A 21,752-nucleotide genomic window follows, 5' to 3' on the forward strand; every position below is an offset into this window, starting at 1 on the left:
AGCCATTCAGAGGTGGATTTGCTGGTGTGTTTTGGGTCATTGTCCTGCTGCAGCACCCAAGATCGCTTCAGCTTGAGTTGACGAACAGATGGCCGGACATTCTTCTTCAGGATTTTTTGGTAGACAGTAGAATTCATGGTTCCATCTATCACAGCAAGCCTTCCAGGTCCTGAAGCAGCAAAACAACCCCAGACCATCACACTACCACCACCATATTTTACTGTTGGTATGATGTTCTTTTGCCGAAATACTGTGTTACTTCTACGCCAGATGTAACGGGACACGCACCTTCCAAAAAGTTCAACTTTTGTCTCGTCGGTCCACAAGGTATTTTCCCAAAAGTCTTGCCAATCATTGAGATGTTTTTTTTAGCAAAATTGAGACGAGCCTTAAAGAGAATCTGTATTGTTAAAATCGCTCAAAAGTAAACATACCAGTGCGTTAGGGGACATCTCCTATTACCCTCTGTCACAATTTTGCCGCTCCTCGCCGCATTAAAAGTGGTTAAAAACCAACAAAATGGCCACCAAAACAGGAAGTAGGTTGATGTACAGTATGTCCACACATAGAAAAATACATCCATACACAAGCAGGCTGTATACAGCATTCCTTTTGAATCTCAAGAGATCATTTGTGTGTTTCTTTCCCTCATGCACTGAAGTTTCAGGCTGCTCTTTTCTTCCTGCAAACAGCTTTGCCCTTGTTTGTAATTCCTCAGTATGTGAAAGCCCAGCCAGCTCAGAGGACGATTTATCCAGCTTGTAAAAGATAAGAGAGAAGAGAGAAGCTGCTCTAATCCTAAATAACACAGGCAGTGTGCAAAGAGGGGCCTGGAAGGGTGAGTTCATAGCAGAACCACAACACTGAAGAACTTGGCAGCCTTCCAGACAAAGGCCGACAAGTCTGACAGGGGAAAGATACATTGATTTATTACAGAGACAGTGATAGTATAAAGTGATGCAGTTAGCCAGAACACATTAGAATAGCTTTTGGAACTTGTAGGATGATAAAAAACAGGATGCAATTTGTTACGGAGTCTCTTTAATGTTCTTTTTGCTTAAAAGTGGTTTGAGCCTTGGATATCTGCCATGCAGACCGTTTTTGCCCAGTCTCTTTCTTATGTTGGAGTCGTGAACAATGACCTTAATTGAGGCAAGTGAGGCCTGCAGTTCTTTAGATGATGTCCTGGGGTCTTTTGTGGCCTCTCGGATGAGTTTTCTCTGCGCTCTTGGGGTAATTTTGGTCGGCCAGCCACTCCTGGGAAGGTTCATCACTGTTCCATGTTTTTGCCATTTGTGGATAATGGCTCTCACTGTGGTTCGCTGGAGTCCCAAAGCTTTAGAAATGGCTTTATAACCTTTACCAGACTGATAGATCTCAATTACAGTACTTTGTTCTCATTTGTTCCTCAATTTCTTTGGATCTTGGCATGATGTACAGCTTTTGAGGTGCCTTTGGTCTACTTCTCTGTGTCAGATAGCTCCTATTTAAGTGATTTCTTGATTGAAACAGGTGTGGCAGTAATCAGGCTGGGGGTGACTACAGAAATTGAACTCAGGTGTGACAAACCACAGTTAAGTTATTTTTTTAACAAGGGGGGCAATCACTTTTTCACACAGGGCCATGTAGATTTGGAGTTTTTTTTCTCACTAAATAATAGAAAACCATCATTTAAAACTGCATTTTGTGTTCAATTATGTTATCTTTGACTAATAGTTAACGGTTTTTGATGAGCAGAAACATTTAAGTGTGACAAACATGCAAAAGAATAAGAAATCAGGAAGGGGGCAAATAGTTTTTCACACCACTGTAAATATGGCAGTCTCCATACCACTATCACCTTGGGTTCACTTTAAAACTGCTCCAATGATTATAAAAATCAAAAGGAAATATAAAAAAAAACAGAACACATGGAAGGCAGAGTGATCAAAGGCTGTGCAATTTTTTATGTCACATCTAGGAATGAATCATAAGGACACTGAAAAAAACTGTAGGTATATGTAACAATAGTTATTAGCATTCCAACATTTAGTTTCTGAAAATTAAAATAAATGTAATTGGAAACATCTGTTTAACAAAAATTAAACTGAGCCAAGATAATCTCTGTTTTCAAAAACACACAAGTGTTGCGGCTGAAGTCCATGATCCACAGGAAGATGGAGGTCACTAAGTTCCTCTCTGAACCATCTGTGTAAAGCGATTGGTGATGGTCAGGGTTGTATCGATGAATCGCTCCACACAGTTAACTAAGCAGCTCTCGGTTCGCGAGTCCAGCTTTGTGCTAGGCCTGTCCATGCATTTATCCCAGCAGACATCCATAAAGATGTGCACCTGGGAAATGAGAAAGGCAAAAAAAATATTATTATAGCTCCATAAATACACAAACCTCAGAGGTCTCCCAAACACAAAGGGTGCAGAAATTGAAGTGAGATAAAAGGAAGCTGTGGCAGAACAGAAATATATGCAGAGCAGGGAAGGGTTCTTGAGGAATACACAGTACTTGCATCAGGGCTGTGGAGTGGAAGTCAAAGCAATTTTAGGGCACCTGGATTTGGAGGTTTCATAAACTGAAGAGTAGGATGATTTTTGTACCAACTTTACAGCCTTGAATTGCATGCTAGCCGTTTTTTAAGCTAGTTTGGTTTAGGTAACCCAGGGAGAAAGTCCATAAGGAACAGTTCTACAACTTGAAGCATTCTACTTGGCTGAGAAGTATCTGAAACCTAGCAGTTTAAAAGGGTGCTGTCCACCCAATCACATTAGTGGAATCTCACTATGGACTTTCACACTGGCCCACCTCAAGCATACTACTGTCAATTATTAAGTGAGAAATCTCATCAAACTTTCCATTTTTATCACTATAGGTTGATTAAGAGTGGCCATTATTTAGATAACATTTTTGCAAGCGAAAGAGGACTAGGTCCTTAAAGGGAAGATCCACAGAGTTGTTTACAAAAATAAAAATACTAATCCACTTACCTGAGGCTTCCTCCAGCCTGTGGCAGGCAGGACGTGCCCTTGACGCCGCTCCGGAGGCTCTCGGTCTTCTCCGGTGGCTCACCCGACCTGGCCAGGCCGGCTTCCTGGTCGGGCTTCTCCTTGCGCTCCAACGTGCGTCTCATGCGGTCGCGCTGACGTCATCGGATGTCCTACGGACTGTACTGCACAGGCGCAGCACTACTGCGCCTGCACAGTACAGCCTGGAGGACGTCCGATGACGTCAGCGCGACCGCGTGAGACGCACATTGAAGCGCACAAAAGCCCGACCTGGAAGCCGGCCAGGTCGGGTGAGCCACCGGAGAAGACCGGGAGCCTCCGGAGCGGCGTCGAGGGCACGTCCTGCCTGCCATAGGCTGGAGGAAGCCCCAGGTAAGTGGATTAGTATTTTTATTTCTCTGTGAACCCTCCTTTTAAGAATAGCACCACACATATATAGTATTCAAAAATATACAGTTTTATTAACAATCATCAAGGTTCACTATAATAAAATAAAAACAGTTAAAACAGTCATGCCACCAATAGTATCAATAATATATAGCATAATTAAATTTGCATAAATTATGAGCACCCAGTGATATTAATCTGCACCTAATATATTACAGTAATCACCATGGGGTGCTCTGTAAAGAGCTACCTCCAGGGATTGTTCAGCGTATTCCCATTGATAAGTGATTATAGTACCAAAGTGACAAAAGTCATATAAGTCATAGAATAACCGTGAAATCAAATATGGTGTCCTCACTATGATGCATAAACAAAATCTTCAGATGCAATATGATAAAAAACAAACAAACAAAAAACAGACATCTAGTGCAAAACCCTTGAGGCTGTAACATTAGTAACAAGAAGCTGTGACCATGATACTGTGTACTGCACAAGGGAGAACATTGAAAATGAAAAAGAGGCAATATACTTATCCGGATGGTGCTTAGCTAATGGCGGTGGATGAAGAGAGAGGACCCTAGGCAGATGTCTCCACTGGTTCCGCGGCAATGACGCTGCTTTATTAAGAGCGAGGGGGATCTCCTTTTCATTTTCACTGTTCTCCCTTGTGTAGTACACAATATCATGGTCACAGCTTCTTGTTACTAATGTTACAGCCTCACAGGTTTTGCACTAGATGTTTGTTTTATTGATCATATTGCATCTGAAGATTTTGTTTATGCATCATATTGAGGACACCACATTTGATTTCACGGTTATTCTATGACTTACGTCACTTTGGTACTATAATCACTTATCAATGGGAATACACTGAACCAGTAGAATGGAGAATACTCTTCAAGATTGGACTGCTGACATTCAAATCCCTGCACAATCTGGGCCGTGGATACATGAAGGACTTGCTGAAGCTGCACCACACCTCTCACAACCTCAGATCAGCAAGTTCTATAAATTTGGTCACTCCCAGAGTGCACCTCAAAAAATCTGGAGACAGAGCCTTCTGTCATGCTGCCCCTACTCTTTGGAACTCCCTGCCACACCCAGTAAAGACAGCACCATCCCTGGAGCTATTCAAATCTAGACTGAAAAGCCACCTGTTTAGCCTGGCATCTCTGGACTTATAAAATTCTTCCTCTGTACAACGATGGTCTGAGCCATGCTTATGCGCTTTGAGTCCTACGGGAGAAAAGCGCTTTACAAATGTTATTTGTTGTTGTTGTTGTTGAACCCGGGTTCAATCCCCGGAGGTAGCTCTTTACAGAGCACCCCATGGTGATTACTGTAATATATTAGGTGCAGATTAATATCACTGGGTGCTAATAATTTATGCAAACCTAATTATGCTATATATTATTGATACTATTAGCGGCATTACTGTTTCAACTGGTTTTATTTTATTATAGTGAACATTGATGATTGTTAATAAAACTTTGTATATTTTTGAATACTACAGTGTTCTCCCCAGAATTTTTTTCCAGCCGGGTGGCATGAAAAAGTAGCCGGGTGGGAAATTATGGTCACGATGGGTGGGGAAAGAGGGTGATGTCTGCTACTACTAGGTGAGAATGGACAGGGAGGATCATGCTGGGAAGAAGAGTAGGTGGAGCGCGCTGGTTGTTACCTGGTGAGGTAATCATGCTAGGCATTTCCGATAAGGAGAGAGGATTACACTAAGTGATGCTAATGGAGAAAGGCATCTTGCACTGAATGGTGCCGTTTTGATATGCAATCCGATAAACTGCTGCCAAAGCCGGATTAATACCAGAAAGGGGCTGTAGACAGGGTGACTAATTAAGGCCCAAAACCACACATCCCCACAGACTGTTTTGTTATCTAATTCAAAAAGTCTCACAATAGTTTTGGCTGTCATAGCAGTAGTAAACCCAGTGTAGACATGCTTGTTGTTTGTCTATGGCTAAACAGCATGCACTACAAAGGAAAATAAAAATGCTTGGGGGTTTGTGCTGTGGCTTCTCCCCTTAAAAAAAAATCAAGCACTGGTAAACAAACATACATACTGTATACAGGAAATACAGTATATAGAGGACAGAGGGGGGGGGGGTCGAGTAGGAGAAGTGAATGCAAACTGAAGGGAAGAGGAATAGGTGTGAGTCTGGGAGGAAGATAGATTGTCTTTGAGGGACAGAGAGAGTGTGTGTGAAAAGGACTGGGAAAGGGGAAAGAAAAAAAGAGGGAGAACGTGTGTGAGAGATAAATGTGTAAGAGGGAGACAGACTAATGCAGAAAAGAAAATGTTTGTGAGTGCACAGCACACTGCAGGAAGTCTGCAGACTGATGTCCAGGACAGCTAGTTATGTAACCTCTCCGGGCAGAGCAGTGGGGGAAGGGAAGCAGTAGTGCCTGTAAAGTTGTTTAATACCTGTCTCGGTAGCACAGAGACGGCAGCTGACAGTCATCACAAGGATTCCCTTGCTCAGGGACCATTACTGCTATCAGATAACCATCTGCCCTGCTGCTGCTCTCCCCGGCATGAACGAGCGCTGCTCCACGCTGTTCTCTATGTGCTGTGACCTCTGATCGGGGGAGGCTGGGGCACGTGCTGGGAAACGTCCTGCATGGCCATGATGGGAAGACAGGAGGAGAGCCGTTCTCTGCATTACTCACTCAGGCAGATCAGTGAGTGACTCATCAGAGGGAACACAGCAAGCCCACATTCTCTCAGTTCTTTCTCTGAGTGCTCCGACTCCTTCAAAGCTCCCGCGGTCTTGCTTTGTAATTAGGAGCTGAGGAGGAGGGCGGAGATTGTGTCAGAGTGACAGCGGGCCAGCTCCAATGCCACAGCCGCTGAGCACTGTGCTGGACGAGTGTGGAGAACGGCAAATACTCTGCTGACGGAGTGATCACAGCAGCCGGGCGGGGACTGACCACCAGCCGGGCGCTCCGCCCAGTTAAAAGGCTCTGGGGAGAACACTGTACTATATATGTGTGGTGCTATTCTTAAGGACCTAGTCCTCTTTGTCTTGCTATTAAAACTACATTGGTCCTAGCACACACATCAGATAGTGTTGCTGAGATACTGTTATTGCATCTCAGATAACATTTTTATAAAAGTTAAAGTGTACCTGAGACTAAAAGCATCCCAGATACCATACTTACCAGGGGCTTCCTTAAAGAGAACCCGAGGTGGGGTTCTAAGAATGATATCTGCACACAGAGGCTGGGTCTGCCTATACTGCCCAGCCTCTGTTGCTATCTCAATCCCCCCTAAGTTCCCCCTGCCCTCCGCTGTCCCCCATAAATCACAGCCGCGATGTCGACACGCAGCGGGCTGTGTTTACCTATGTAGTGTCACTTTCCCCACTCCCCTCGCCTCCTGCATAGCTCCGGTCCCCACCCGCGTCCCTTCTCTCCAATCAGTGGGGAGGGAAGGGACGCTGGCGGGGACCGGAGCTATGCAGGAGGCGAGGGGAGCGGCGAGAGTGGCGAGGTAGAGTCGCGCATGTGCAGCCCGGCACACTCCCCCGTCTCACTATCATGGCTGGGAGCGTTCTGCGCTTGCACAGTACTACTGCACAGGTGCAGAACTCTCCCAGGGATAGGCGCACGACGGGGGAGCATGCCTAGCAGGGCCGCACATGCGCGATGAAGCTCAACTCAGCCAGGCTAAATTGCCAGTGACAGGAGCCAAAGGGAGAGACAGGGAGGGACAAGCAACCTCAAAGGGGCTTAAAGTAAACCAGAGACCAGTGAATACTAAAAATCGACACTTACCCGGGCCTTCCTCCAGCCCCATAAGCTTGTTACGAGTCCCTCGTCGTCCTCGGTAAATGGTTCAGTCGCATCAGTCGGGGGACTTCTGCGCATGTGCAGAATTCCCACACATGCGCAAAAGACCCCGACTTAACAGCAGACCGCAGGAGGACGGCAAGGGACTCATACATGCTTATTGGGCTAGAGGAAGCCCTGGGTAAGAATTGATTCTTACTATTCGTTGTCCTTTGGTATACTTTTAACCTCCCTGGCGGTTATCCCGAGCTAGGGTCGGGGCGGAAAACTGCAGCTACGAGTGGTAATTGCGACCTCTGCTCGGGATAGCCGGCGGAGGCTCTATGCAGAGTAATGCACGCAGGAGCGTTTCTACATACTTGCCGGGGATCCCGACGTCGGCTGGCATTCTTCTTCCTCTTCTCCGGGGCTCTGCTTCCTGCTATTGAGATTGCCGGCTGTCGACATGACGACAGCCGGCAATTTCACTTTCAGAGTTGCAGCGTCACCCAGAGGATAGAGGTATAACTGCAGCGCTGGAGCCAGGGAGGTGAGTGATTGAAGAACTGCTGCAGATCTCACTGGCAACATGATTTTTTTCCAGCTTTTTGAAAGAGTGCAAAAAATTGCACCCCTTTTAGATCCTAAAATCCGGAAAGAATCATAACGCTAAGAGGGTTAAGGAAGCCCCTCGTAAGTATGGAGACCCTTCTCAGGTTGCCTTTAAAGGTGTTCTCTAAAACTGACACTTACCTGGGGCTTCTACCGGCCCCCTGCAGCTGTACTGTCCCGTGCCATCATCGGGAGCTTACTGCGCAGGCGCAGTACAAAGTTTTCTTGGCTGGCGCAGTAAGCTCCCAATGCCACGCGCGGGCCACAGTTCTATTTGTCTAGTTAGACAAATAATTAGTAGGTTACCAGCGGCGGAGAATCGGAGGAGGACGGCACAGGACATTACAGCTGCAGGGGGCCAATAGAAGCCCCAGGTAAGAGTCAGTTTTTTTAAACATACCAGAGAGCCTCTTTAAATGGTGTAGATAAAGAATCATTGTACAAAGTTTTCAATCATTTTTCTTTATAAATGGGGAGAAACTGAACACTTGTGTAATACATTAGTCAGATTATTCAAATGCTACAATCAATCAAAGAAATGGTGTAATTCTCGAACTGAAAATAAATAAGACGTTGTATCACGTGTGGCCACCTACAATATGAACCAAACTCGACATCCACCAGCCTTGTGTAAATTACCCCTTGACTAGTCCTTAGCGAGACTCATGCTCGCCCCCGGCCTGTTACCCCAGCACATTGCGGACAGTGGATCAGCCTAGTTGCACATCTCACCTGTGCTGTGAACTGCGCCTTCTGCTGCTCCGCCGCCAGCATCCGCTGCAGCTCCGCCTTGTCCGAAGCACTAGCGGTGACACCGGACAGGTCAATATCAGAATCAAAGTCCGCCATATCAATCACCTTCTGCAACCTCCGACCAGCCACATGCAGCCCTGACTCAGTGAGTGCACTACTCTGAACGCTGGGTCCTCATTGGTCGAGCAACCGGTTCATTGAATGCGGCACTCTGATTGGATAAAATGTCAACTCCAAAGCGAGGCGTGAAACGCAGAACTCTATTCCTGTCGGCTTTGCGCGCGCATCACCTGGAGGTGTGCTGTGATTGGTTCCTCAACAAACACCGCCTACCCTCAGTGCTTAGGGATTGGAGTTCTGCCCTATTACGTCCTTGCACAAGAGAAATAAATAAATAAAGTCTTCTGAACAAAAGTGAAGGCGGGGCGACTGCTGAATAATCCGCGCTTGATACAAAATTTACTCCACGAGTTCATGCGTCACTTCCGGGTCGTAGAGTCACCTTGGTACTATTGGGCAAAATGGCGGCTCTGGTGAAGCTGGGCTCTCTGTGCAGGGGAGGTGGAGGTGAGCACAGTGCTGTACATGACAGGTTTATGCAGGGCTATAGCAGGCCACAGCTGCCCCCTAATCGGGGGTGTCTGATATATACAGAATACAGTTATGATAACATTTGTATTATTTAAGCATTCGCTGCAACATACCGGTATTATCAGAGCTCACTTATTACTGATATGGCTGGAATAGGAGGTTGGTTTGGATATGGTCTTTGTACACATGGGATAGTTCTGCTCTTTGTCAAGATGCTTTTCTACTAAAGGATAGGTCATAATCTCTGCTAAAACCACAAAGACAGTGGCTGCTGCCCATGGAAGAGAGGAGAGTGATGAACATGGGATGAGTAGTGCTGCATATTAGGGCAATGCTGTCCTTGGTGATGAAAAGGGGGTGCTAGTTTAGGGGCCCCAGCAGAAAACCTATAGGGAAATTCTGCTAACATGATTGGGTGGACAGCACCATCTTGAACTTTTAGGTTGCAGATTGGTTGTAGTAAACTACGCCTGCACTACTCGCCCAATAACAACACTTTGGGTATCATTCATAAAGAGGCTGTCGGTAAGGGGAATCGATGCGGAAAAACACCGCTGGCGGTGTTTTAGACTTCTGGGTGGGCATTCATAAAGAAGTATCCATGTGCGGAAGCAGTGCGGAGATTCCCCGAACTAGGCTGGCGGTAGGCTTGCGGAGACACGGAAGCTGCCGAGTTGATACATTTCTCCGTGTTCCGCTCTGCTGTAGCTGCCTGGGAGGTCTGTGTGTCTCCATTCACTTGCATTGGTATCGCCACATCAGAGGGAGCGGGACTTTCCGACGTTGCACCGCTGGCGGTATTCTTTATGAATTAACATTTTGCTACATTTGTTCCGATAATCACCGCACAAGGCGGTGATTTATCACTGCTCGGTAGTGTCATTTTTTTCATGCGGAAAGAGCCTTTATGAATGCTGACTTTGCCGAGTAGTCGGTAAAGTCAGCTGTTTTTAGCATTTCCGCATGCGGAAATGCTTTATGAATGATAGCCATTGTTGTAAAGGGTGTTGTGATTGGAGAGCTGTTCCCTATGAGGTTACCTGCAGGTCCCCTAAGCTTGACTAGCGGCAAAAAAGGAGGGTGCATAATCTCTACAGAAACCACATAGACAGTGGCTGCTGCCATGGAAGAGAGGAGAGGGATGCACATGGAATGATAGGTGCTGCATATTAGGGGAATGCTGTCCCTGGTGATAAAAAGAGTTGCTAGTTTAGGGGCTCCAGCAGGAAACCTCATAGGGAAATTCTGCTATCCTGATTGGGTGGACAGCACCCTCTCGAACTGCTAGCTTTCAGATGGGTTATAATCTATGCCCATGCTGTTTAGCCCACACTACTCAACTTCGTGCTGTAGAGGGTGCTGTGATTGGACAACTGTTTTCTGCTGAGTCCTCTAAACTAGACTAGCACAAAAAGGAGCATTCTGCTGCATGGTAACGGCAGTCTATAAGAACTGCTCTGTTTTTAGATTTTGTAAGATTTATGCTCTTTTTGGAAAACATTTGGTGTGGATTTATATTGCCTGGTGTTGCAGACTTTGCTGTGGAATTTACTTCTTGTCCCTTTGTTATGCTGGTCCCTTGAGCTAGTATGATTTAGGTGATCCAGCAAGAAAACCCATAGGGAACAGTTCTACAATCAACAGCAACATCTACAACTTGAAGCATTCTAATTGGCCGAGTAGTATCTGACACGTAGTAGTTCAAGACCGTGTTGTCATCCCAATCGCGTTAGTGGAATTTCCCTATAGACTTTTTGGCTGGGTCACTTAAACCACACTAGCTTCGATTTCCCAAACAAAAGTCTAATAAAAATAAACTTGACCCAATTTCTTTGTGAGTTTTTTCCATGTTGGTACGCCCTCCTATATTAATAATGCTTAAATGTATGTGTTTATAGGGAACCTAAAATGAGAAGGATATGGATTTTTCCTTTTAAAATAATACCAGTTGCCTAACTCTCCTGCAGATCCTGTTTATCCTTTTAGCCACAGCCCCTCAACAAGCATGCAGATCAGGTGTTTTGACCAAAGTCAGACTGGATTAGCTGCATGCTTGTTTCAGGTGTGTGATTCAGCCACCACTGCCACCAAAGAGATCAGCAGGACTGACATGCATCTGGTATTGTTTAAAAAGAAACATCCATTTCCCTCTCAGTTAAAGTGTAACTGTCGGGCATAAAATAAAAAATCCTTTATATTATCTGGTAAACAAGTAGTAATGCTGGGAACACGTTTCGTTTTCCTGCTCGATAGATACATTCGATTTGATAAATTTTGTCATGTCCAATATTCTTCTCGATCGTTTTACTGCTTGATTCCTCATAGAAATGAATGGAAAAAGATAAGAAAAATGAGCGGAAGATAAGAGAATCGAGCGGAAAAAACGATTGAGCAGAGAATCGAAAGTGAAAAACGTATTGTGTGTTTTTCAGCATAAGGATGCTAACCAGGCAATCCAAAAGTTAAAATCACTATTACTTTTCTTGTTAATGATCATTCCCCGGCTTACCTGACTCTTATTTAGTACACACAAAATTTGGTACACAAAAAGAAAGTTGCAGGGCATGCTGGGTTGTCCGTTTTTGCTTTTCTACTTCCCCTCACACTTAACTAATGCAGCCTGATTGGCTGAAGCCGCTTTCCCTCCTGTGTTCCCCTTCCACCCCTCTGTTTCTCTCTGGCCAATATTTCTCATGCTGAGACAATGCTCTTTCTATAGTGAAGAGCGGGCAAATTAGGCAGAGGAGAGTAAGGGCTCATTTCCACTATCGCGAATTCGCATGCGTTTTCGCATGCAAATTCGCATAGCAATACAAGTGAATGGGACTGTTTCCACTTGTCAGGATTCCTTTGCGTTTTTCTGTGCAGAAAAAATTCGCATGGCAGAGCCATCAGAATTCGCATACCGCATACCGCTATGCGAATCGCATACAATGTATTTAATAGGAAATTCGCATGAGGTTTAGGTATGCGAATTTTCATGTGAATTCGCATAGAAACAATGGAAAAGCACACCAGCACTGCCATGGTTAAATTCGGATACATCGTCATCCATGCGAATTCGCATGGACCCGCATGCGAATTCGCACCCGCATGCGAATTTTTACCGCGGCGATTCGCACCGCACAAGTGGAAATGCAGCCTAAGGGAGAAAATTACATCTGGATTGGCTTCAAATTAGCCACACTTAAATGGGAAATACTAAGAAGGATTTTCTCTTGTTTTACTGCAGAAAAATCACTAAAGTCAAAACGTGGATTGGTTAAAAAAAAAAAATCAAAACGTGGACAGTGCCATACAGTGGGATGCGAACGTTTGAGCAACCTTGTTAATAGTCATGCTTTTTCTGTATAAATTATTGGTTGTTACGATAAAAAATGTCAGTTAAATAGATCATATAGGAGAGACACGCAGTGATATTTGAGAAGTGAAATGAAGTTAATTGGATTTACAGAAAGTGTGCAATAATTGTTTAAACAAAATTAGGCAGGTGCATACATTTGGGCACCACAAAAGAGAAATGGAATCAATATTTAGTAGATCCTCTTTTTGGAGAAATTACAGCCTCTAAACGCTTCCTGTAGGTTCCAATGGGAGTGTGGATTCTGGTTGAAGGTATTTTGGACCATTCCTTTTTACAAAACCTCTCTAGTTCATTCAGGTTTTTTGGCTCCCGAGCATGCGGTAATGCTTTATTAATCAACCCCATTGAGTTACCGCATGAGGTAATTTAGGTAGTGATAAATACCGACCAAAATATCTCCATTTTGAAATTCACAATTTTTTTCTCTCCCTAAATTACCTCTTGCGGTAAAAGTGCAGTAATGACCTCCAAAATGTATCTCCAATGTTAATTAAGGATTTTTTTTATCACCTACAAATGGTAGGTGATAATTTTTACTTCTTTGCGGTTGTCCTTTAGGATGGAGCCTTTTTAGCTTTGCTTGAGTTTATGGCAATTTTACATAAGAGATAGAGAAGACGAGTGTGTCTAATCTCAAGGCGCACTTTCAGACCTCGTACAGTCTTTTTTTTTTTTTAGATGATTTTATAGATGCTGAGGAGGAAATTCCTCTGCTCTAAAAGATAAGCAACAGCATCATAACCTTTAAAGAAGAACCTTTCTTTGTTACAGCTGGTTCAAATCCTGCAATAAATCTCCAGTGTGTGTGCTTCCTGCTTTAGCGGAAGCAGACATAGGGGAAACATCCTGTGTTTACAAATTAGCTGCTCTGCTGGGGCAGCCAGCTGGCACAGCTGAGAGCTCAAATTACAGTTGTGATTATTCACAGATGAGGGAGAATTAGACAGGCTAAACTATCTATATCTCCTTATCTCTTATCTATATATCTCTACACACACACACGCTGCATTTCTATATGTTTTCCTTCTGTCCTGCGCAAGATTTGAAGTCCCACTTTAAATGCGACAGGATATCCTGGGTCATCTCAGTGTAATGGGTGGCAAGCATTTGGGCTGCCCTACAGTGGTCAAAAAAGCTTTATTTCTGCACATATTGCCGCAAAGTTACCTAACACATTTACCGCAACATTACCCACCGTTTTTTACCGTAATTTTATCTAACCTTAATCACACTTGGTAAATTTTTAGTGAATACTCAAAAAAGTTGGTAATTATCACTGGAGGTAATTTTGCTACCAAAAAAAAGTTACCGCACATGTTATTGTGAATAGAGCCCATAGTATGGCTGAAAGTTCCTCTTTTTAAAATGTATGTGTAAATATTTGTAACAGTTGAAAATGCAAAGCAAAGTCAAAAGACAGAGTGGATCACATGAAGGAAACATCCTAGGAATGTTGGAGGTAATGGATTTGACACGAATGCTACAACTAGTCAAAATGAGCCTTGTTTATTTTTAACATTTTGAGAGCAGAACAAAATGGCACAAAATCTCTTATAACACATAAGCAATCAGACTGTTATTTTCAGGGCTGTGGAGTCGGAGTCGTGGAGTCGGGCAATTTTGGGTGCCTGGAGTCGGAGTCGGGAAAAAATGCACCGACTCCGACTCCGACTCCTAATGAATTTGTAACTGTAATTAAAATAGAAAATATGATAAAATGTTCTATTTCTCAGATAATAGTCATTAAAAATAATGTATATATACAGTATATATACAGTAATAGCTGTGCTTAGTCCACAAAAATGAAATAAACCCATCAAAATTAGTTACTTGTGCGGCTTCAATAAAGCAGTCCCCGTATTTTTAAGGTCAGATATACATATCTGATTGTGACTGTATACATGATGTGTACACAGGAATCTTTTATATATACTAAATAACATCTATGCTGTAAGAATAAAGCCTGTTGTGTAGCTGTGTCACTAATAGAGATGGTCAATGAGATGGAAATAATTCTGCATTGATGCTGATTTATGCAAATGTATGCACTTCCTTTGCTGATGAAATCAAATAATTTGATGTTGTTAAAATTTGGTTTGGTGACTACAAATGAAAGGGTACCTGAGACGGATGAAAAGTAAAGTTTTATACATACCTGGGGCTTCCTCCAGCCCCCTTCAGGCTAATCAGTCCCTCGCTGTCCTTCACCACCCGGATCTTCTGCTATGAGTCCTGGTAATTCAGCCAGTCAGCGCTGTCCGGCCGCATGCCGCTCCCACAGCCAGGAACATTCTGCACCTGCGCAATAGTGCTGCACAGGTGTAGTATGCTCCTGGCGGCGGAGTGTGTGCATGCGCACTACGCCTGACTGGCTCAAGTATTTGGACTCATAGCAGAAGATCCAGGTGGCGGAGGAGGACAACGAGGGACTGATTATCCTGAAGGCGGCTGGAGGAAGCCCCAGGTATGTATAAAACTTTAATTTCATCTGTCTCAGGTTTACTTTGTTACACAGTAGTACTATACTCTACATATGCACTCCCCACAGAGCTGCAGGGAATCCACTGAGAATGCTGTGCACATTGAACACAGAGGTGTTGTCTGTTTACAATCTCCTCATTCCCCTGCAGAGTACCTGCACATCATTCTTACATGTACCCACACTTACATTGCCTAGGGCCTGATAGATGTTCTTTGTTCCGGTTTGTACCTTTTACAAGTACTCTTACCAAGGACTAGTTTTAGTCTAAAGGGAATAAATATAGTAGTCTACATATCCTTCTCACTTCAGTTGTCTTGTAAAATTCCTAAGCGTTGGCAGTTAAGAGACGAATTTCATGTTACATACTTTTAATCAACAAAATTGTAATATGCAAATTAGAGGAGTCGGAGTCGGTGGAATCCTAAACTGAGGAGTCGGAGTCGGTGGATTTTTGGACCGACTCCACAGCCCTGGTTATTTTTACCTAAACTCCGCACAGATCTCACCGTTTTAAAGCCTGGTATACACATCCAATTTTGATTACCCAATTTTACCACTTCCACGTAGTATAAGAGCTTATAAGCCGGGAAAAATGTGCATTTCGCAGGCGTGTGTTATCAGTCATATTTTAAGTCTGTGTAGGGAAAAAAATGTGTACGTAAAATTGTATTATGTTTTTCTTTTTTTCAGCTTTTGCCTTAGGAAAAACTTTTCTGATCAGACCAGCAGCAGCTTTACCACATCATCCTTCTTTTCAAGGATCCCTAATCCACGTTTCACCAAACAGGCATGGTAAGGGGTCTTCCTAATGATGGCATTATAGAGATCATTTATAAAGAAGATGTGCACTGGAATTAAATACTGTTCACAGCCGCTTGCACACTGGCACTTTGCGGTAAGCAATTTTGCTGCAAGAGGCCACCAAGTCAATGGAAGTCTATGTTGACTTTCATACTGACGTGGGGCGCGACGGAAGTGTAGAGTTTGTCGCAATGCCGTTGCAAAGTATGCAGTACATTACTGCGTGAGCCACGCCTACTGAATGGATCATTCAGTAATACTTGTCAATGGGCAGTGCAGTCAGTAAACGGTGGAGTGGCGCGCATGTGCGGACCGACGGAAATCCCAGTGATGTACTTCCTACCCAGTAGGGAGTACGTCACTGAGGATTGGGGGGGTTCTATGCATATGACCCTATTGGTGTACCGTAGGGTCATATCAAGATGGATTGGTGTGGTGGCTCAGTTAAAGAACAGGTGATGCCCATGCCTAGAAATAAAAAAACACATAACACATATATTGCACTGTCCACATTATGATTCCTGTGAATTTTATAAAGGAAAAGCAGAATTTCCTGTTCTAGACAGTTTCCACTTAAAAACACCCCCCAGCATGCAACTGGTTTGCTAACTGATGGCAATTAAAGGGCCAGTGCTCCTAAGGTATGTGATAATTCAAACCAGAAGGCCTCGTTCACATCATTTAGCGCAGATGGCTGTGCAATCGCAACGCGTCCAATCGCACGCCATTTGCGCTACTATTCACTGCAGATCCTATTCATTATAATGAATGGGATCTGTGCTGCGATTCCCAAAAATGCATGCAGCACGCAATAGCGCAATCGCGCTGCTGCGCAGCACATATGATGAGAACGGTAGAAGGGCTATCTATGCCCTTCTACCGTTCTTGCGTGTCGCACACTATACGCGCTGCCAAAATGGGCACGGCAGCGTGTATAGTCTGAACGAGCCCTAACAGCAGAAAAAGTTTTGAATGCAGGATTAGCATCTTTATCACTTAATACACTCAGACCAGTTGCTTTTGAAATTTGATTTTTATTGTGACAATCCCGCTTTAAAGGGACTCAGAATTCATTTAAATAAAAAGATGTATACATACCTGGGGCTTCCTCCAGCCCCATACGCTCTGATCGCTCTCACGCCACCGTCCTCAGTCTTCTGCAGCGCTGGTGGGGTCCCCACACTTCCGTCAATCGGCTCCAGTCTATGCAGGATAAGTGTGCTCTTTGTATATCTCTCCAGCAGCTGCTGGAGAGATACGTAGAGGGCGCACTTTTCTTACGTCAGACTGGCTATGACTGATGGAAGTGCAGGAACCTAGTATCAGCACTGCAGAAGACTGAGGACGGTGGAGTAGGAACAAACGGAGCGTGTAAGGCTGGAGGTAGCCCCAGGTATGTATAAATCTTTCATTTAAATGAGCTCTGGTACACTTTAAGACCCCTAACCAATTTTAACAGAGGATAAACTTAAAGAGAAACCGAGGTGTGTTTAAAGAATGTTATCTGCATACAGAGGCTGGATCTGCCTATACAGCCCAGCCTCTGTTGCTATCCCAAACCCCACTAAGGCCCCCCTGCACTCTGCAATCCCTCATAAATCACAGCCGTGCTGTGAGGCTGTGTTTACATCTGTAGTGTCAGTCTCAGCTGCTCCCCGCCTCCTGCATAGCTCCGGTCCCTACCCCCGTCCCTTCCCTCCAATCAGCAGGGAGGGAAGGGATGCAGGCGGGGACTGGAGTTCTGCAGGAGGCGGGGAGAGCAGCAGACTGACACTATAGAGATAAACACAGCCAGCTCTGACAAGCTGTTTGTCAGCAGCGTGGCTGTGATTTATGAGGGATTGCAGAGTGCAGGGGGACCTTAGGGGGGTTTGGAATAGCAACAGAGGCTGGGCTGTATAGGCAGATCCAGCCTCTGTATGCAGATAATATTTTTCAAACCCACCTCGGGTTCTCTTTAAAGTGAACCTCCAGACTAAAAATCAACTCCGCAGCACTGAAAAGGCTTGGTCTTTCTTTAACAGTTTCACAGCATCAGAACTTTGTTTTTCTTACCCAAGCCTCATTTTTAGCTGCACAGAAGAAAACTGCCCGGGCATTTTTCCCTTGATGCTGTGCAAAGCATGATGGGATTTCTGATGTTGTGCTCGATCTGCTGTTGTGGTGCAATATTTTTTTTTTTTATCCTATCGTGTGCAGCTGGGAGGGGTGATCAGGACACAGGACAATTGAAACTACCGTATTTCGCGCCGTATAAGACGCTCCGGAATATAAGACGCACCCAGGTTTAGAGGGCAAAAACCAGGGGGAAAAAAATACTAAACCTGGTGCGTCCATATTCCAGGAGCGTCTTGTACATAAACTTGTGTGTCCTCATGTGTGCTCCTGTGCCCCCCATATCCTCATGTGTCCTTCTGTGTGTCCTCCTGTGCCCCCATGTGTCCTTCTGTACCTCCCATGTGTCCTCCTGTGTGCCCTAATGTGCCCCCCATGTGTCCTTCTGTGCCCCCCCATGTGTCCTGTGTCCTCATGTGCCCCCCACGTGTCCTTCTGTGCCCCCCATGTGTCCTCCTGTGTGTCATGTGTGCTCCTGTGCCCCTATATGTCCTCCTGTGCCCCCCATATGTCCTCCTGTGCCCCCCAGCCTTCCTTCCTCCCACCTGCGTCTCCTGCCCCCCCCCCCCCCCCCCCCGGATGAAAATGTCAATAGCAGCGGCAACTTACCTTTGGCAGGCTCCTGCGCTGATCCTTTATCATCGCGCTGCCCCCCGCTAGCCTCCTCTGCCTCCCCCCTCTGTATCTGGCCCCCCCGGGTGAAGGAATAAGTATCGGCAGCTTACCTCCGCAGTGCGCCCGCGATGACTGCAGACGTCCGTCTTCAGAGCACTTCTCGCTCTAGTGACCGGCTTGAACTGATGACGCGCAGTTCAAAGCCGGCCACTAGAGCGAGAAGTGCCCTGAAGACGGACGTCTGCAGTCATCGCGGGCGCACTGCGGAGGTAAGCTGCCGATACTTATTCCTTCACCCGGGGGGGGCAGATACAGAGGGGGAGGCAGAGGAGGCTAGCGGGGGGCAGCGCAATGATATAGGATCAGCGCAGGAGCCTGCCAAAGGTCAGTTGCCGCTGCTATTGACATTTTCATCCGGGGGGGCCAGGAGACTCGGGCAGGCATAGGGAAAGCAGGCAGGGAATCCCCAACATGGCGGCCGTCGGCGGTTCGGAACGGCGGGCGTTATTAAGTTGGGGATTCCCTGCCTTTGCCGTATAAGACGCAGGGACTTTTTTTCTCCCCACTTTTGGGGGAGAAAAAGTGCGTCTAATACGGCGAAAAATACGGTATGTCTCATACTCCCTGTCGCCTCCTTTCAACCAAAAATATGTCTGCCCCCCTGAAAAAGATGGCTACCTCCATGAAATCACATTTGCCTGTTCTTTTAAAACAGGGTGGGTAAGAATGTTTAATTAAAAAAAAAAAATTACAATTTAAAAATCAAATGTGTGTGTGTGTGTGTGTGTGTGTGTGTGTGTGTGTGTGTGTGTGTGTGTGTGTGTGTGTGTGTGTGTGTGTGTGTGTGTGTGTGTGTGTGTGTGTGTGTGTGTGTGTGTGTGTGTGTGTGTGTGTGTGTGTGTGTGTGTGTGTGTGTGTGTGTGTGTGTGTGTGTGTGTGTGTGTGTGTGTGTGTGTGTGTGTGTGTGTGTGTGTGTGTGTGTGTGTGTGTGTGTGTGTGTGTGTGTGTGCGCTTGTAAATAGTGATGGATGCAAAACTAAAAAAAAAAATGCACCTTTATTTCCAAATAAAATATTGGCGCCATACGTTGTGATAGGGACATAATTTAAATGGTGTAATAACCAGGGCAAATAAAATATGTGTGCTTTAATTATGGTAGCAGGGATTATTTTAAAGCTATAGTGGCCGAAAACTGAGAAATAATGCATTTTTCCTTAATATTCAAGTTAAAATGCATTTAGAAAAAAATTATTCTTATCAAAATGTACCACCCAACGAAAGCTTAATTGGTGGTGAAAAAAACAAGATTTACAGTAGATCAATTCATTGTGATAAGTAGTGATAAAGTTATTGGCAAATGAATGAGGTGAAAAATGCTCGGATGCATAAGGTGAAAAAGCGCTGAAGGCTGAAATTGTTAAAGGGACTCCGAGGGGTAGTTAAAAACAAAATCGGCACTTACCTGGGGCTTTCTTCAGTCCACCGTAGGTCAGTAAAACTGTGCATGCGCATTCCTTTCACGTCGGCTGGCGTGATGCCGTGCAGCGGCCGACGTCCTCGTTCAGGAAGTGGCAGCCTGGCCCCGGTGTCGCCGGTCGTGATTTCTGTGCAGGGGCCGGGAGAGGAGCCAAGAGAATGCCGGGGGACCTCCCGACCTACGGTGGGCTGGAGAAAGACCCAGGTAAGTTCCGATTTTGTTTTTAACTACTCCTCGGAGTCCCTTTAAAAGAAACTCTGATAATGAAAGACTCAGGTTTTCGAAGGATTTTATTTAAATTCAGGGCGATAATTCTCATTTGTTTTCCAGTTATTTTTTTCTTCTGTCTTGGTTGAAGAATGCTGCCAGGCCCATCCTCTTCTCCTGCTTGCCCACTGAACACCAAGTGTCAGCCCTGCATTTTCAGCTGTTGCCACCAGGGCTTTTCATTGCGCCAGACAAATGAAGCAATGGAAGTCCTCTTCAGAATCCTCTATTTTAAAAAAACGCAGGTGTCCCTGCTTCATCCTGTACCTGTGTCTGTGTGTTGTTGTTTTTTTTTTTTTTAATTTGTTTTTGTTTTTCTTTTACTGTGCATGTGCGCAACAAGGACAGACCGTTGGGATAGGAGGATGGGGCAGGGAGCTGGGATGGACGGGTGTGCGTGCATGTGCACTGAATGGTGGTGGCGTGAAAAGACCTAGAGCCTGTTTTTAAATGGGCTTAGGTCAACTAGTATTCAAATAAACTTTAATGGTGCTTATTTGCATTGGCTGTTGAGCATCTTTATTAGTACAGTCCAATGGCCTGTTTTAGTGACTCTGATAACTTTTTCTCCCTATTCACAGGCTAATGCTGCAACATTAAATAAGGCATATTGTGTTATAAATAAAGCCATTAATGATATGACTACTGTAATTAATCCCTTTGTATGTTTTCAGCAGCAGGATCCAAAGCAGCTTCCCGTCATTGGACCGGAGAGAGAGCTCTGAGTGTGGCTCTCTTAGGCCTCCTACCTGCAGCTTACATGTATCCTGGAGCTGCTGTGGACTTCTCCCTGGCTGCAGCTCTCACCCTCCATGGGCATTGGTAAGGGCACTGGTCATTTAAATATTTTACCAGGGTTGAAAAGTCAGAGTAAATATTAATTACATTTTGAGTGTTGCTTTCATAAATCTTGCATTTTCCTTGTACTTGGGTGTTATTTTGACTGGGATCAGGTGATACTGATGACCAGATTAGTGGGCATTGATCTAGTGACAGTTGGTCAGTAGGAACATGGATTCAGTTTAAAGCGGAATATAACCCTGCATTTCAACTTTGCTCTAAAACATTTACAGCATATTATATGCAAAAAGCATTTTTTTTTTACTAGACCAGCATTAGAAGGAGGTTTAAAGTTCCGTGGAGAGATATGCAGAAGTTCAGATTGTTACATTCTATTTAGTTATATGTATCTATTGAGAAATGTTACACACTCTTTGGCTGTCCTCCAGCTCCTTCTCAGTCAGAGAGATGAGTCACATTCAACACTTAGATAGATTTATGTAAACAAAATGTATCTATGTCAGCTTCGGATGTGTCTGCAGAAATCTCCAGGAACTTTAACGCACTGTGTAACCCTTCCAATGCTGGTCTAGTAAAAAAAAAAAATGCTGGTTGCATATAATATACTGTAAATAATGTTTTAGAGCAAAGTTGAAATGCAGGGTTATATTCCGCTTTAAATAATAAAAAACAAAGTGTTTAGTTTTTAGCACTTTAACCCATTA

At 44.7% G+C, this 21,752-nt stretch overlaps 2 protein-coding genes across 3 annotated transcripts in view; one reads left to right on the forward strand and one right to left on the reverse strand.

The window, feature by feature from the left end:
- Positions 1–1,923: 1,923 nt before the first annotated feature.
- On the reverse strand, positions 1,924–8,710 carry TIMM8B (translocase of inner mitochondrial membrane 8 homolog B). The gene is made up of 2 exons (XM_068240808.1): positions 8,515–8,710; positions 1,924–2,331 (listed from the first exon to the last, which is right to left on the reverse strand). Exons 1-2 carry the CDS (start codon positions 8,629–8,631, stop codon positions 2,167–2,169), a joined length of 282 nt encoding a protein of 93 aa, XP_068096909.1. The 5' UTR covers positions 8,632–8,710; the 3' UTR covers positions 1,924–2,166.
- Positions 8,711–8,858: 148 nt separating this feature from the next.
- SDHD (succinate dehydrogenase complex subunit D) overlaps positions 8,859–21,752 on the forward strand; it is a 32,806-nt gene continuing 19,912 nt past the window's right edge. The window contains exons 1-3 of one of the 2 annotated variants that reach the window (XM_068240807.1): positions 8,859–9,102; positions 15,663–15,764; positions 20,925–21,069. In XM_068240807.1, coding sequence (XP_068096908.1) covers positions 9,057–9,102; positions 15,663–15,764; positions 20,925–21,069 — 293 coding nt within the window. In that variant the 5' untranslated portion in view covers positions 8,859–9,056. Of the gene's footprint in view, positions 9,103–15,662; positions 15,765–20,921; positions 21,070–21,752 lie in introns of both variants that reach the window. The other variant, XM_068240806.1, reaches the window with a different exon arrangement.

This window comes from Hyperolius riggenbachi, chromosome 6, assembly GCF_040937935.1.
Source record: "Hyperolius riggenbachi isolate aHypRig1 chromosome 6, aHypRig1.pri, whole genome shotgun sequence".
In the NCBI taxonomy this organism is placed as follows: Eukaryota; Metazoa; Chordata; class Amphibia; order Anura; family Hyperoliidae; genus Hyperolius; species Hyperolius riggenbachi.